The sequence below is a fragment of the Hoplias malabaricus genome, chromosome Y, assembly GCF_029633855.1.
Source record: "Hoplias malabaricus isolate fHopMal1 chromosome Y, fHopMal1.hap1, whole genome shotgun sequence".
NCBI classification, from domain to species: domain Eukaryota; kingdom Metazoa; phylum Chordata; class Actinopteri; order Characiformes; family Erythrinidae; genus Hoplias; species Hoplias malabaricus.
The window spans coordinates 18,205,182-18,220,404 of record NC_089820.1 but is presented as its reverse complement, the minus strand read 5'-3'; the positions used below and the strand labels follow the sequence as shown (position 1 = coordinate 18,220,404).

Sequence of the window (15,223 nt, the reverse complement as noted above, 5' to 3'; positions counted from 1 at the left end):
AACAGGCTGAAATAACATTTTATGGCTATTTTAAAATAATGTATCAGATGACAGCATCAGTTTAATGTTTTAATCTGGCATTTGAAAAGCAAAAATTGGGTTTTTGTTTTCTTTTTAAATAAATAGTGGCATCTGCACATTTGCATGAAAGCAAATGGTTTTTTCGGGGTTAGCGATGAGTACAATGGGGAAAATGTTAACAATAAAACCTTCTTCATCAAACCTCAGTGCCAGATTTAAACATATATCACAACTAGTTTATCTACACTGGTGTTTAACACTGAGACAAGGATTTGAAGTTTCAAGAATGCTTATTAATGGTTACGCCTTACATTTTCTTTAGCAGAGCGTATTTACAGAATGGGTGTCCCAACTGTTTATGAAAATCAGGTTTGACTGATTTAAAGAATACAGCAGGCAGTAATTCAAAAATATATTTATTACAAACATCTAAATATTTAATGATTATCACAGTGAAACTCGATTGACAATCTGCTGTTTTGAAACTAATAAACAGGTGAAAATCTATTGCTTATATCTGTTCAGTAACAACAGCACTCTACAAAGAGCTTTTTTTTAAACTGTAGTTCACCCTAAAGTTGTTTAGGGTTATATATATATTTATAAAGCAGTGATTTAAATGTATTTGGCATGTGGTCATTAAAGAGACATCTAGAGACAAATCTGTTGGGTTTTTTACCCATGTACAGATTCTGAAGACTCAAACACATTACACCAGTTTCGAGCACAGAGATAGACTGGAGAGCTAGCAAATAATGAGGAAATATCCTCAGAATTATATAAGAAGTGTTTTTATTTAAAATCATGAATGTTGCTTTTAATATAAAACCTCAAAGTTGCCTTGTAGTTATAGATGCCATAATAAACATTAAAGAATAAAAGAATATAGGCAACATGTGGTGAAGGCAATAAATCTGTTTTAGTGTTTTTATAAATTTGAATTCTTGTGTGCATTATGTCAATGGCAGAAGCATCATTTAGTAATAATAGCCACTGCCTTCTTTATCCAGGAGTTGCTGCTGAGCACAGAGAGCATGAAGCGAGCCACATCTGCTCTCGACACAGCTTGTCCTACAGGGACATCATTCTCGTCAGGGACATAGTAACCTTCATGAGTCAAATACTCCTTCTCTGCAAAAAATAAAAAATAATAATAATTATTATTATTATAAGAATAAATTGGAAGATTCTTGAAATACTTTACCACAGTGATTTTAAACAAACAATCCTTAAGTTACTCTTCTTTAACACACCTGTTACGGGTGTATTCTGAAGTCCAGGTGGCCTTACTACAGTCCATTCGATGTCATCGGTTTCTTTCAAGAGTTGCTCCATGGCATACATATTGGTCAGAACACTTCGGATCATTGGCAGCAGCATGTAACGGATAAAGAATGAACAGTTGGCTCCTGAATTAGCTGTAAAAATAAATATCACAAGACAATTAAAAGATATAAAAGACAGCATGTGATATTCAATGACAAAATATACATTTCACAAGTCACAAGTTATTTAAGTCTCCATCTCTTTTAAGCTCTATGAGAACAGCTTCAATTGCCTAAAGCTAAGACACTTACGTTCAGTGTACCACGATGTCATGGTGACAATTCGATTCACTCTGACCTCTCTCATAGCGTTGAGTGTTGCTGTCATGGACTCAGTATAACCAGTCACTCCAACCAAGGGAGCCGGTGGAAACCCAAGGCACGAAATCACAGCATCCTGGTCTTTAAAATGTGGTTTCAAGCTTTCTTCTGAGAAAATACTTCCCTCAACCACCTGTCATGGGACAGGACACGTGTTGAGAAGAAAAAACTCTAGCTGAGTTTAATGGACTTTTATCTGGATTATTTTTTTTACTTAAATGAAAAAAAAGCAGAAACAAAAATAAAGGACCATAAAAGTTTTTCTGAGTGAATCCACAGAAGTATTTTGCTTTCTTAAGGCATCATGTAGAAAAAATACTCATGTCTCTTAAATGTCTTGGTTTTTAACATTCAATTATTTCCTTTTCCACTAGGTTTATATATATATATATATATATATTTTTTTTTTATATGCATGAGCATCAGTCGGCAAATTCACTATGTAGAGATGAGAAAATACATCATCTGATGGTGTATAGTAACAACAAATGAATGCTATATTTAATTTCATGCATTCCTTGTCACTTAGTGGTGGATTAAAGTGTTTCCAAAGCAATTTTTCAATGTCTCTGGTACTGAATCCATTCAACAATTCATTGAAAGTTGCATATTGGTCTGTAATTATATGCACTACATCTAAATTATTTAACAATTTATTAGTTAATTTTAAACCGCTACAAACCATAATTTAATTTAAGAGTGTACATTAATATTAAACATATTGCTTGTAATAATGCGACTTTTCTTAAATTACACTGCGTAGCTGAACACATTCTTTACAATTTCCTGAAATACCTTGAGGTTGTCATGGGTTATAGTCAGTTTTCCAGGATTCCTGACGATGGCTGTGACGATGTGGCCATGCTGCAGAGCTTGGCTGACCAGCTGCTGACCAGTTTGTCCTGTGGCTCCAAGAACTGCAATCTTCATTTTTAAGCAAGATCCACACAGTCAGTCCTGGAAATGGTACAGATTAATGTTAACAGTTAGGAAAACCAGTCTACGGTTAATTCCCAACTCAGGGTAATGATTTATGGAGCACCAAACCTGCCAAAAAAAAGAAATACATAAATAAACGTGGAATTAAAGAAAGAAAAACTAATGAGGAATGTAAAAAATATTATATTTATATACAATTTATAATGTATTTATTTATGCATATTTTTATTGTTGTGTACTTATTAGTCATATTTATTTCTGTATTATTTACTACTTTCCATTATAAATTTCAACACAGCAGAGGTGCTGCATCAAAGGAGCTGTGTCTCCCGCTGCCCCATTTCTGGGAGCAAAAGGTCCACATGGGGAGAGCAGTGTCTCCCGCAGTTACATCTCTGGAGCAGAGATTTGTCTCCCCGCAGCTCAATTTCTGGGAAGTTTCAGCTGTCTCTCCTGCACACAGTCAGTGTCTGTGTTCTGTTGAGTTGTGCTATGGGTATATCAAGGCTGCCATTACTATGATGGAGCAAGACCTGTACAGTTGATCTACAGCAGGGGTGTCAAACCAAATCCACGGAGGGCCGTGTGGGTGCAGGTTTTCTTTCCAACCACGCAGAAGCCACACCTCATTCCACCTGTTTTTAATCATTGGATATAATCAGTAGATCTTGACTTTCAGTAGTGTGGGGCTTTTGCGTGGTTGGAAAGAGCACCTGCACCCACACGGCCCTCTGTGGATTTGGTTTGACACCCCTGATCTACAGCATCTGGCATTGATCAACCAATAAGGATGTTTAGACTCTGTGACATCATTGATAGACAGCCCCTTATTATCATAAAAGAGCAAGGGAAAAAAAAGAATCAGGAAATAAATGAATGCAAAAAGCAATAGAAATAAATGAATAAATAATAAAATGAATACATAAAAACTAAAAAAAATAAACAACAAAAAATACTTAGAAAAATAAAAAATAAAAAATAAATGTAAAAGTTAAAAATATGAATACAGATAAATACATTAAAAAATACATTTATACAGAAATGAATAAAAATATTAAGTAGTACAGAAATAATTATTTAATAAATGAATGCACAAATTTTAAAAATATGCATAAATATACAAATTATATATTATTTTACTTTATTATTTGTTAAATATTTTGCTTATAACTTATACTTTAGGAATTTTAGTTAGAAAATAAATGGCCTCTATATAGCACTGTAATCTTATTCAATATCAAATTCAGATTTTTTTTTTCTTATTTTATATACCCATATCCCATGGACTAATACGTGATGCAGAGAAAAGCGCCCTCTAAAGAAACCTGACATCCATCTATCCGGAAATGTACAAGTGCACAAAACACTGTTTCTATTTACAAACCAAAAACCCCTCCACGGACTGCATGACAGAAGGAAATACAAGCAAAAATGCAAGATACTTGTGTTATATATAACTTTTAACGTTTCAACATTATGTTTGGTGAAGGATGATATGACGTTATATTGTTTATCATATTTTTCATGCAGTCACCACAGTAACAGGAAAGATATTTAGCAAGCTACTTAAGCGCAACATTAAACTGACATTTTTGTGTGTTTACAGTTAAAACATTTAATTATTAAGTTATCATAGCCGCGTATCTGTTCATATAACATTCTGTTTAAATGTCGTTTATCATGGATATTCTTGCTTTCCCCGCACACTAACGACACTGGAGTCTGTAGTAACTTACTTGTGGAATTTGAATGTCTTCAGCTGCAGATATGCAGAGAAATATTTTCCCCTTTAAAACAAAGGAGAATGCAGCCCAATCTTGTGTTTAAAGAGACTGCAAGTGTATTCTCGAACTGAAAGAAATCCAGCCGCTGCACAGCCCCAATATACACTCCACAGAGGAAGGTAGAATCTCCAATGAGAGGTCAGTTCTCAAATAAGCATCAGCTCCCTATTTAGTGTGCAAATCACAATAGACTTATTCACACAAACAGTGCGCTATATGTCCAATATGGATTTGTGTATACTTGCCAAAACCCAAATGTCTGTTTTATTCGGGGTATTATTAGCTGCTCCTGTCCAGGAAACATTCTTTAATGACCTACATAGTGCACTACGTAGGAAGCAGTGCGGTTTGAGACGCTTCAGTATTGTTGCACAAATCAAGATTTTAAAATTAGCCGGATAAATAAAGCCCTTGGTCGTCCATTAGGACTGTCTCTTACCAGTCCTTCTGTTGGTTAAGCTTGACCTTGGACTAAAAATTACGATAGAAGCCTTGCTTTTTGGAAATCCCCTTGTTTGTCTCCGCTGATGTTATGAAAACAGCTGTTCACGCATGCGCATTGAACCCAAAAAACTTGAATCTTGCAGGCGAACCTTCAAAGATCATGGAAATAAGAGTAATTTCTCCTTTATACAGTGTGTGAAAATTGCAGTGTGTGAAAATTGAAATTTGGATCTGTCCCACTCAAAACATTTCCCATTTAGGGCAAAATTGTAAAACATTTTAATATTAATTTAAGGGTTTGTGTAAAAATTGTCTATATGCACACTTAATATGTTTCATCTAAGCTTTTGTAAAAGTGAATTTTACTAAACAATATGTATTTAGACGAATTTGTGTGAATTGTTTATCCAAATATTACCGATTACCGCTGGGTGGACTCCAGGTCGACTCAAATTCTGAATCCATGAATCGATTCCAAGTGTTTATTCAACTCATTAACCCAATTTATATAAACAGTGGTGACGGGCATCTAGTAACAAATGTCATACTGTTTCTAATAAACCTTATGAAGAATACCTTTAGAATTTTTTCGTAGTTAATTTTGTGTGTAAAATGGGTAAAATGATTTCTTCCTTTCTTACGGATTTTAGGTTACTTGGCTTCATTCAAAGTAAACAAAATCTACTAATTTATATATGTTGTTGAAGATTACATTTTCCCAACAGGCATTTTATAGCAGGTCTGGTTTAATGAATTATATATGTATGGCTTCTACAGCTGTCCACTACGTCCAGTGTGCAGACTGAGTTTTGGCTCACCCAGAGTGGACAGGTTTGGTGTTTGTGTGGACAAGCCCAAATGTGGGCTGCTCACATAAAAACACAAGAGACCAAGAGACTATTAAATTGTGCTGCCTTGGGTGGACAGATTCAAAAGTGCGCTAAACAGGTAGTCTTTAGAGATTCACTGTGGAATCGATTCAAAAGCTTTGGAATTGAACCTCAATTCCCGAGGTCTTAGATCAGAAGAATCGACTCTTCTTAAGATTCACTGTGTGCTCTACCTAACCCGTTCGCTGAGTTACTCAATGAGGAAGTTAACAGAGATGATCTCTGCTTGTGGGGTTAACACAGTGGCGACTAAAGCCACCGCAGACACTCAGCTCTCCGCTCAGGACTCACACACTGTGGTTGGTATCTCATAATGAAATTAGTGGTCTTCTGGGCGGTGGTCGGACTGTGTGGAAGCAGTTTTTCTCCTCCTGTCGTCAACATCAGTCTAGACGACCCTGCAGAGCTGAGATGGGCGCCTCTTGTCAAGATTTTTGACAAAGATTTCTTAAGAAAGGCAGCTGCAGAAGTGATCGAGTGAGTAATGCATCACTGACACTGATGTGACCACGGTACCTTTTTATTGCCCCTGTGTTTATTGTTAGTTTTGGGAATGTGTTTTTTTGTTGTGTTTTGCCAGATTTAAAGATTAGTCTTTAAAATACGGTAAAGTATGTGTAGAGCTTTTCTAAAGTGTAGAGCACCAACCTGAGTGAATGTAATATAGCACGGCAGTGGAACGTCTTTATGCATTTAGGATCTACAGCATCTCCCGCTCTTTGTAGATACATTGTATAATATGTGAATATCATATATGTGAATATCATATAATGGTGCCCCTGTTCCTATCACATGCATTTATTTGTGCATGGGCTTGAACAGCTTGTAAACTCTACAGAGAAGAAGAGGAATATGATGCTGTGCACATGGGCATATTAAGGTCATCATGGTTAATGTCAAGCGTGGGTTAAAATGTAGATGTAAGTGGAGAAGTGTTTGAGTGGGGTTTGTCACCTATTACTTCCAACATCATTATCTGACCTCACTATTAATTATGTTGCTGAATGCAGTCATATCCACACAGCGAAGATTTAATATATAATTTAAAGCTTTCCTTCAAGAGTAGAGGCTACAACGGGGGGAAAAGCACCCTGATTTCAGAAGACACAGAGTGGGCCGATATCGAAATCTTTTGCTCGTATGGAGTTTCAGCACAGGAACTGAAGTACACCATTGCTCCTTGCTTTTTGGATCCATTTTGTCCAATAAAAAATAAAGCTGGAGAGTGATAGATAGAGGAACTAGTTAAAGTAGAGAAAGCAGAACAGCTGATGAATCAGTGCAAGCAGAATAATATCAAACTTAGGAATGGAAACTAGTATAAATAGTGAGTAAAAATAAAAAGAAGACTTTTGAGACTATGCTAACATCATATTAATGATAGTGTTCATGTTTAAGAAGGCAATAGCCATAACACTTGGTAAGAAATGCTTTTATTTAATGAACATTCTCTTTCATTAATTAAAAGCATTTCTTACCAAAAGATCACCTCACCCAGCAGAACAATACACACATACAAATGGACGATTTACTAAAACACACCCATGACCACGGTACGAATACACAAAATGACACAACAAACCTAAATAGACTTATCACACAACTAAACTACACAACAACAACAACAACAACAACAGATAAAATCTACAGAGTATCTCTTTCACCAGGGATGTGGTAAACCATGGAAACGTCTGTGCATGGCTGTGCCCAAATCTCCCAAGAGGACAACGCAATCCATGGTTCTTGTAGTTGAATTTAGATGAGTTTATATTTATGTTATATTTCTTTTTTGTCTCCTTACAGTAGCACTGTTCCAAAATGGGTACATTATGCTGTCCACCCTGTGGTAAAAGCACTGGAGAAGTATGTTCCCCAGCCATATGCCGGTGAGATCAGAGGCATGTCTTCATTTTATCAGTCTGACATCTCTGACATTATTCTTCTCAACTTTGCCTACGAAGTTTCAGCGTATGTATTGCACATTCATAACACGTGCACTTTAATGAACCAAATACTTCACATTATGCACCTACAGTACACAGTTTAGAGAACAATTCCACCAAAATCTTTATTTAGTTTCCAGCCAAATTACGATTTTAAGCCACTACATTGTTTTTCTCTGAGTATACCTCAGTCTCTGGACACTTGTTACATGTATGGGGTGGGGGTGTGTGTTTGTGTGCCATATACAATAAACAAACAGGCCAACTCGTAGTCAACAATAAGATGATAAGTGAACACTTCACCTATTAAACCTCTGTTGCTTACCGCCCAATGTGTCCTGACTTTTTCCTTTTCTATAAAATATACAGAGAATATAAAGATGTAGAATATTTGTCTTCTACTTGGGACATTTGACGATCACAGACCACTTTATGTTTGTGGGATAGTTTTTCATTCATTGACTTGATTCCTTTATGTTTTACAGATTTTGTACCAGTATTGTGGCTCAGAGCTCTAAGGGAAATATTTACCATGGTCGAAACCTGGACTATCCCCATGATATCTTGAGAAATCTTACCATAGATATCCTGTTCATCAAAAATGGAAAGGTTAAAGATGGTCATATGTTTGATTTATAGTTCTACATTAGATGATATATATATAATTTCATCTCTTAAATCTTGCATCTCCAAAACAGTAACCTTTCAGCAAAAGGAAAAGAAAAATGTTCTGCTTTTACATAGAAATTATTCATGTAAAAATAATTATTTCTAACAATGTATGTGAGTGCATTTGTTATGAATATTTGGCACAAATTACAGGCAGGTTTCATTTTTTAATACATTTATTAGAAAAGAAAGCCAATAAATAGGTAGATATTCTTTTGCTCTGATAGCAACATTATGACCTTGCATTGACCAAGTAATACTACTAAATTAACCATATCTCTCTGAATTGTCTGTTCCAGGTGGCCTACAGAGGCACTTCGTTTGCTGGTTATGTTGGGCTATGGACTGGACAAAGTGCGAACAAATTCACCGTGACAGGGAACCAGCGAAGTAAGTGCAGTTTCTGACATGACCTCATTACAAATTTTACATTCGCTCATCTAACTGTTTGATTTTCTCTTTACAGGTAAAGGTCACTGGTGGGAAAATGTCATCTCAGCATTTCTTTTGAAGAGTTCTCCTGTTAGCTGGCTGGTGAGAGAGGTAAATAAACCAGTGGTGCTGAAGTTCAAATTATAAGACCACCAGGGCTGACATTAAACAGACATAGGACCAGCAGATATATGCTTTAATAATAGACTTTTACTACAACTGGCATGTGTCTAATATTGCAGTCAAAAAATCAGAAAAATTTAACCAATAGTGCACTGAATTACAATTTTCGACTTTGTCTTTAGCTTAGAATTTCCTTTTATCATACTCTGCATTTCTTGAATTTCCCCTGGGGATCAATAAAGTATCTATCTATCTATCCATCTATCCATCTATCCATCTATCCATCCATCCATCCATCCATCCATCCATCCATCCATCCATCCATCCATCCATCCAAAGTATTAAAGTGTTTCTTTTGTATGATTTGCACTAAAGCATCTGTCTGTGTTTGTGTGTGGAGACTCTTGAGGAGGCGACAGATTTCCATGATGCCGTAATGAAACTTTCCAAGGTGCCCATCATCACTGATGTGTACTACATTGTTGCTGGCGTCCACTCAAAAGAAGGTGTGGTTATCACCAGGGACAGGAGTGGTGCTGCTGATATTTGGGCTCTGGACTGGGTCATGGGACAGTAAGCAATTGCACTTATTATTATTTCTGAATCAGCAATCAAAATTTGTTGTTCTACATGTACATCAATCAGATTCAGGTATAGGTATGGCAGCCTAAAACAATGCTCAAGAAAATGTCCAAAAGCTCATTATATAACTGCTTTGGTGCTTCCTAATATATCTAGGATTTATTAGCACAGGAAATAGTTTTCAGGTGCTTCTGGTCTAATACAGTATGCTAAAGTTTGAAAGTAGGAAGTGTGAGTCATAGCAAAGCAGAACAAGTGCTGAGTCTTTAGAAATCCAAAAGTCAAAATCTGTTAAAGTCTGGAATGAACTAACTACAATGTATATTCCTTTACTTGAACAGAAGCAAATCAGCACCAGCTCTAAACAGCATGTGTAAGAATGGCTGTTTCATTGATGAATGAATGATACTAATATGAGATAATATTTTTGTTTTATTCTAGATGGTACCTTGTTGAGACAAATTATGACCACTGGCTGCCCACACCCAAAAGAGATGACAGAAGGTGTGCACTTTAGTTATTTTAGCTATTAATATATTAAATTAATATGCAATGACTGTATTTCATTATAGTATGTATTTATGTATGTGCTTACACTTTCCTACATTTGCTTGTCTAGAGATGTAGCTATGAAAGCATTGAATGCTACGGGACAAAATAACATAAACTTGCGTTCTCTTTATCAGGTAAAAACTCTCTCTATGTCTTGAGTGTCTTAATCGCAGTGTTCTGCATTAAACCCAAATTATATAGAATGAATACAACCAGCCAGACATTTCTGGCTGTGATATCCATGTTGTTGTTCTGCCCCAAAGAGCATCTGCATTTGGATAACACATCAGTTTTAATTTATTTAAAGGGGCATTGTATGGTTGTGACAACAAAGATCCTCTTGTTTAAATTCTGCTAGAGATCCAAACATGGCACTTGGACAGTGGTTCTTTATCCTCTTGGTCCCTCAAAGGCATTTGTAATTGGAGGACACTGAATCTCCAGCTTGACCATTCAGCCTGGATATATTCAGTCAATTATATTTTCATCCTTAACCCATCACCAGAGTTGTTCTTTGTATTAGTGATCAAATAACATAATGGTTAAGTTATTTATTAATGAAGATATATAAAAACAACAAAGTAAGGCTAGTTTTGTATGGTACATATTATACATGTGTGCATTTACCAAGACAAATTCTTTGTATGTACAACATTCTTGGTGAAAAAAATTATTCAGAATCAAAATTAAAATAGAAAATTGTCAGAAAAAGTAACTGACAATTATTATTATTATTATTATTATTATTATTATTATTATTATTATATTTTAAACCATAATTAAAACCATCAAATGTGGTTATTTTCTATATATTATGGTTGATTTCACAGCACATGTGTGGTTACTGTTGTTTGCTTGTGGGTCTGTTATGTTTTATAGTATTTTATCCTGTGTCATTCCCACAGTGACAAACCTCTTGCTCTCTTCCAGGTTTTATCAGTGGTTCCTGTTTGTAACAGGTGAGATGTGTTTTATTTGTGGGATGTGATCATATAGTAGATGGTCTTTCAGTCACATGATGATGTAAAGTGCCTCACTGGAGCTTTCACTTCCCCTGTGCATCAGCTTCTTTATACGTACGAGATTTTCCCCACTTCCTCTTTCAGGACATATTAGCTTCTGAAATGACACTAATAACCTCAAGGATAAGGGACTTGAGAAAAGTTGACAGTTACACAGCTAACAGTCTGTGGAGTCATAGGACAAACCAGCTCAGAGTTCTCTAATAAGTCTTTGTCCCATGACTCATGTAGTGATCTAACTACAAAGAATAAACGTAGATTACTTACCGCTACACTACACTTATTCAGCATATAAAGAAATAAATCAATTACATATAAAAAATAGCTATAAAAGAATAGTATAATATTAATATTTACTGAAGATTAACACTCACTTTTTTCAATTAGCTTTAATAATTTTTTCTCATAGTCTGCATGTTTAAAGATGAATTGCTTACTGTTTGTTATTCTACTTTATTCTAGAACTCTACTGTATTATTTTACTCTAGCTTGTTTCATTTCGTTCTGTATATTTTTAAATTTTTATTTGAGCTGTGGTTCATTGTCATTTAACAAAAGGACAGACTCTCCTATTGTGAACAGGGCTTTTTAGACAAGGGTATAACACTGCTGTGGTGTTTGATCCTTGTGGTACTTTGACAAAAAATGTTAAAGACATTTCATTAATACCCCAGGTATAATATATATACTATGTGCCATTTATGTCTCTTTTCTGTAAATTAATTTGCTATATGTTATTTACAATACAGATGTATCTTTTTAGCAATTAAAAAGAGTAACAACCATTTATAACATGCTATAACAAATTTTAACTCAGAGAAGCAGCATTAATTTATTTGCAAACTTAAATAATATCTGTTGTTAAGATTTTAGGAAATATTTTAATATTGATTTTTAGAAATAGTGCTCAACACAAAGTGTTCAGCAGGAGGTCCTATGTTTACATATGCTACATTATTGCTCTTTAAGTGAACTGTATAAGTATTGAGGTATATTTGAAAGCTTAAATCAATAAACCACATACTAACCTAAATCTTAACTGGTGTCTAGAATCACAATCTATACAACAGTAATGAGTGCAGCTGTCCCGGAGGAATACAGAACTGTGGTTAGAGAGGTGAGAGCATCTATCCCTGTTTGCACACAACACATGTCTCATATAGTTTAAACACTAAACCCAGTAACCAATCTCAAGTGAAGTTTACACCCTGCCTTGGTGTCTCTCAGTTGAAGGAGTAATCTAGTGCAGTGGTTCTCAATTATCAAACCAAAATCTCCAAATACCTCCTCTAAGTCACATCACAGAAAAAAAAAACCTCACAAAACTTTTACAGGGTAAGCATACATATAGGCCTGTCACATTAGCCATTGTTTGTGGTAAATATATTGTCCCAGAACTAATTGCAATAAACCATATTATTGTCATTTTACAACCAACTGTTTATGCCACAGGTAAAATGATAATAAAATGACATATGAATGCAATTACACTCATTTAAAGAGCAATGCATTTTAACAAAAACTTAATCATTGAGATTATCCAGACAGTGGATTTGGAATATCAATATTGTTTAAATATATTCAATAAATAACACATAAATAAAACAAAAGAGCTAGCAGGTAGTGTCACAGTCACACCACTCCAGGGTCCTGGAGGTTGTGGGTTCAAGTCCCGCTCTGGGTGACTGTCTGTGAGGAGTTTGGTGTGTTCTCCCTGTATCTGTATGGACTTCCTCCGGGTGCTCCGGTTTCCTCCCATGGTCCAAAAACACATTGATATGTGGATTGGAGACTCAAAAGTGTCCGTAGGTGTGAGTGTGAGACTGAATGTGTGTGTGTGTGTGTGTGTGTGTGTGTGTGTGTGTGTGTGTGTGTGTGTGTGTGTGTGTGTGTGTGTGTGTGTGGCCCTGTGAAAGACTGGTGCCCCCTCCAGGCTGTGTTCCCGCCTTGCACCCATTGATTCCGGGTAGGCTCCAGACCCACCGCGACCCTGAACTGGAAAAGCGGTTACAGACAATGAATGAACAAATGAACAAATCGACATTATGGCCCCAGAACAGAGTGTCCAGAGCAAACCAGAGAACAGAACAGAGCAAGTGGTTAAAATACTGATGGCATTCATTCTTCTGTAAACAAACCAATGATAAGCCATTATTGTGATACGCCTACATAAATATGCACTTACCACTTACTATTTTAGTGAAAAGGCTGAGTCTAGCCAAAGAGACTAGATCAGTGAGCTTTAAACGCAGATCTGGCTGAGCATCCATTTTGTAATGTTATGTTACTTGGTATTTTCACCTCTTTGAAAGTGCTAAACAAAGTTCTTCACTAAATTTTCATCGCTTACCTGCTTTTGCAATCTAGGAGCTGGCAGGGCAAAATGTTTCTTGGGATTTGGAAAATGGGGTGACAATATTCTTTTTTGTAGGTGTGACCACATGGTATATTTATTGACATATGCTCACATGATTCTTTTTCAATGTACAACAGAAATTAATTTTAAACAGAATTAGTACAACTCTGAATCATATTGTGTAATTTACACAAAAAATGGTGTCCCGCCAGTAGTACATGTACAGTTTGAGAATCACTGCTATAGTATTTTTAATCTACTATCCACTGCATCTCTAGGACATTGTCATACTACAATAACTACTGTCATACAATCTATTTACTAGTGTGCACTGTGGTCTCATGAAAAGGATATTAATAGGGAGTTTTTCTGTGCTGCTCTGTGTTGGCTTTAGACTTAATGTAACATTCCTTTGAGGGTTCAATAACATTTGACCATGAGAACATTAGTGTGAACAAGAACTGATGATGGATGATTAGTTCCGGATCACAAACATCATTCCAGCTCCAAATGTATTTTCCGGGAGTGTCACATATTTATACTGCTTCACAGTATAATGCTGAGGCTTTAAGCCCCAGTGAGGTCCTGTTGTCAGTAATCTGCACTTTTTTGCCTCTTCTTGCGAAGTGAGCAGATGATCACTTGTTATGAAATTGAAAGGGAAGTGTGTGACGGCAGTCTTTCGAAACTTGATGACATGCCCTCAGACTTCTTTTTTCATGTTGCCATAGATATACAGCAAACATTTACTCTAGTTTCCCAGTAAAAAAAATCCTCTGTTTTCTCTCTTTTCACAGACATGTGATGAGTCCATTTTTGAGTCCAGTATTATTGACTGACTGAATGGGAAACACTGAACAGGTTTAATTCCCAGCATGATGTTTAAGTTGTACTTTGTGGGGGAAAAAACAGTTCTAATAATTAGTGGCAATTTTACAATGCTATATAGGTGATGTATGCAAGTCCCTCACTGTCACAGTGTCAGTGTGATTTTAACAGATTTTATATTTACTGGAGAATATATTGCAGCAAGGTAAATAAAACTTTGGACCAGCTTTCAGACAGAGTGCCTTACATTTGAGAAGCAGAAACGTAGCATGTGTTTATGTAGTAAACACATATTTAAACTGTGTACACTGATCATGGAACCACAATATACATAAATCTTTATCATTTATTGCATAAATCCTTCCCATATTTGGTGAAGGACAATAAATTTGTACTTTTTTAACCGTGCTGTTCAGTTGTCAATGTGTGTGTATTACTGTTATTATTTTTTTTCTGATTGTTATCTGTGATGCTTTTTACATTGTAATTGTAATGTCTTTGTGTTCCTGAAAAAACACAATATAAAAACATTGTCATATCATTATTATTAACTTTTTTGGGTGGTTGGTGATGAAGGATGATTTTTAGGGGCAGAAATCACAGAATCTTTCTGAAAGTTGAAGCATGTTTACTAGCGTGTTTACTTTTAATAATTCTTCTGTTATACATACCTTCAACTACATGTCCATTATTATCATGAAAGTCATAAAATGTTCAATCCACAGAAAAATATATTAATGTATTTACAATTTGTGACCACAATTAATGGCACTGTACTTACAGTAGCACATTCTGTTTTATCCTAATCACAAAAATTGATCATGGTGCACCTAGCTAATCACATAAGTCTCTAGTAGTGCCAAAGGCTGCCCTTTAACAGAATGGCATTTCCTATATAAAGCTCAGTGTAGTCGCATCAAGCTATTACCCTAATCCCCTTGGGGCTTGTTTTCTTAATTAAGCTGACTGCTGCGGCTGAAGAAGTACAAGCC

General features: G+C 35.7%; 2 protein-coding genes across 5 annotated transcripts; one reads left to right on the top strand and one right to left on the bottom strand.

Moving 5' to 3' along the window:
• Positions 1 to 447: 447 nt before the first annotated feature.
• LOC136679423 (flavin reductase (NADPH)-like) lies at positions 448 to 5,302 on the bottom strand. 3 transcript variants are annotated; one of them, XM_066657934.1, is made up of 5 exons: positions 5,253 to 5,302; positions 2,463 to 2,624; positions 1,599 to 1,800; positions 1,275 to 1,439; positions 448 to 1,152 (listed from the first exon to the last, which is right to left on the bottom strand). In XM_066657934.1, exons 2-5 carry the CDS (start codon positions 2,595 to 2,597, stop codon positions 995 to 997), a joined length of 660 nt encoding a protein of 219 aa, XP_066514031.1. In that variant the 5' UTR covers positions 2,598 to 2,624; positions 5,253 to 5,302; the 3' UTR covers positions 448 to 994. The 3 variants fall into 3 exon arrangements, with proteins under 3 accessions (XP_066514031.1, XP_066514030.1, XP_066514029.1); XM_066657933.1 differs by lacking the exon at positions 5,253 to 5,302 and adding an exon at positions 4,830 to 4,941; XM_066657932.1 differs by lacking the exon at positions 5,253 to 5,302 and adding an exon at positions 4,343 to 4,793.
• Positions 5,303 to 5,931: 629 nt separating this feature from the next.
• On the top strand, positions 5,932 to 14,735 carry LOC136679018 (N-acylethanolamine-hydrolyzing acid amidase-like). Of its 2 annotated transcripts, XM_066657269.1 has the most exons (11): positions 5,932 to 6,201; positions 7,528 to 7,692; positions 8,153 to 8,276; positions 8,636 to 8,726; positions 8,803 to 8,879; positions 9,292 to 9,464; positions 9,915 to 9,977; positions 10,093 to 10,159; positions 10,956 to 10,984; positions 12,098 to 12,164; positions 14,201 to 14,724. In XM_066657269.1, exons 1-11 carry the CDS (start codon positions 6,038 to 6,040, stop codon positions 14,240 to 14,242), a joined length of 1,062 nt encoding a protein of 353 aa, XP_066513366.1. In that variant the 5' UTR covers positions 5,932 to 6,037; the 3' UTR covers positions 14,243 to 14,724. The 2 variants fall into 2 exon arrangements, with proteins under 2 accessions (XP_066513366.1, XP_066513368.1); XM_066657271.1 differs by lacking the exon at positions 12,098 to 12,164 and having other exon boundaries at positions 14,201 to 14,735.
• The last annotated feature ends 488 nt before the right edge of the window (positions 14,736 to 15,223 follow it).

What these genes read in the sequence shown, in the direction of transcription:
- LOC136679018 (XM_066657269.1), top strand. Translation starts at nt 6,038, where the DNA reads ATGAAATTAGTGGTCTTCTGGGCGGTGGTCGGACTGTGTGGAAGCAGT. An exon ending in TTAGCTGGCTGGTGAGAGAG is followed by an intron (nt 8,880 to 9,291) that starts GTAAATAAACCA and finishes TTGTGTGTGGAG; the next exon opens with ACTCTTGAGGAGGCGACAGA. An exon ending in CCCAAAAGAGATGACAGAAG is followed by an intron (nt 9,978 to 10,092) that starts GTGTGCACTTTA and finishes TTGCTTGTCTAG; the next exon opens with AGATGTAGCTATGAAAGCAT.
- LOC136679423 (XM_066657934.1), bottom strand. Translation starts at nt 2,597, where the DNA reads ATGAAGATTGCAGTTCTTGGAGCCACAGGACAAACTGGTCAGCAGCTG. An exon ending in GACATCGTGGTACACTGAAC is followed by an intron (nt 1,440 to 1,598) that starts GTAAGTGTCTTA and finishes TTATTTTTACAG; the next exon opens with CTAATTCAGGAGCCAACTGT. An exon ending in TCAGAATACACCCGTAACAG is followed by an intron (nt 1,153 to 1,274) that starts GTGTGTTAAAGA and finishes TATTTTTTGCAG; the next exon opens with AGAAGGAGTATTTGACTCAT.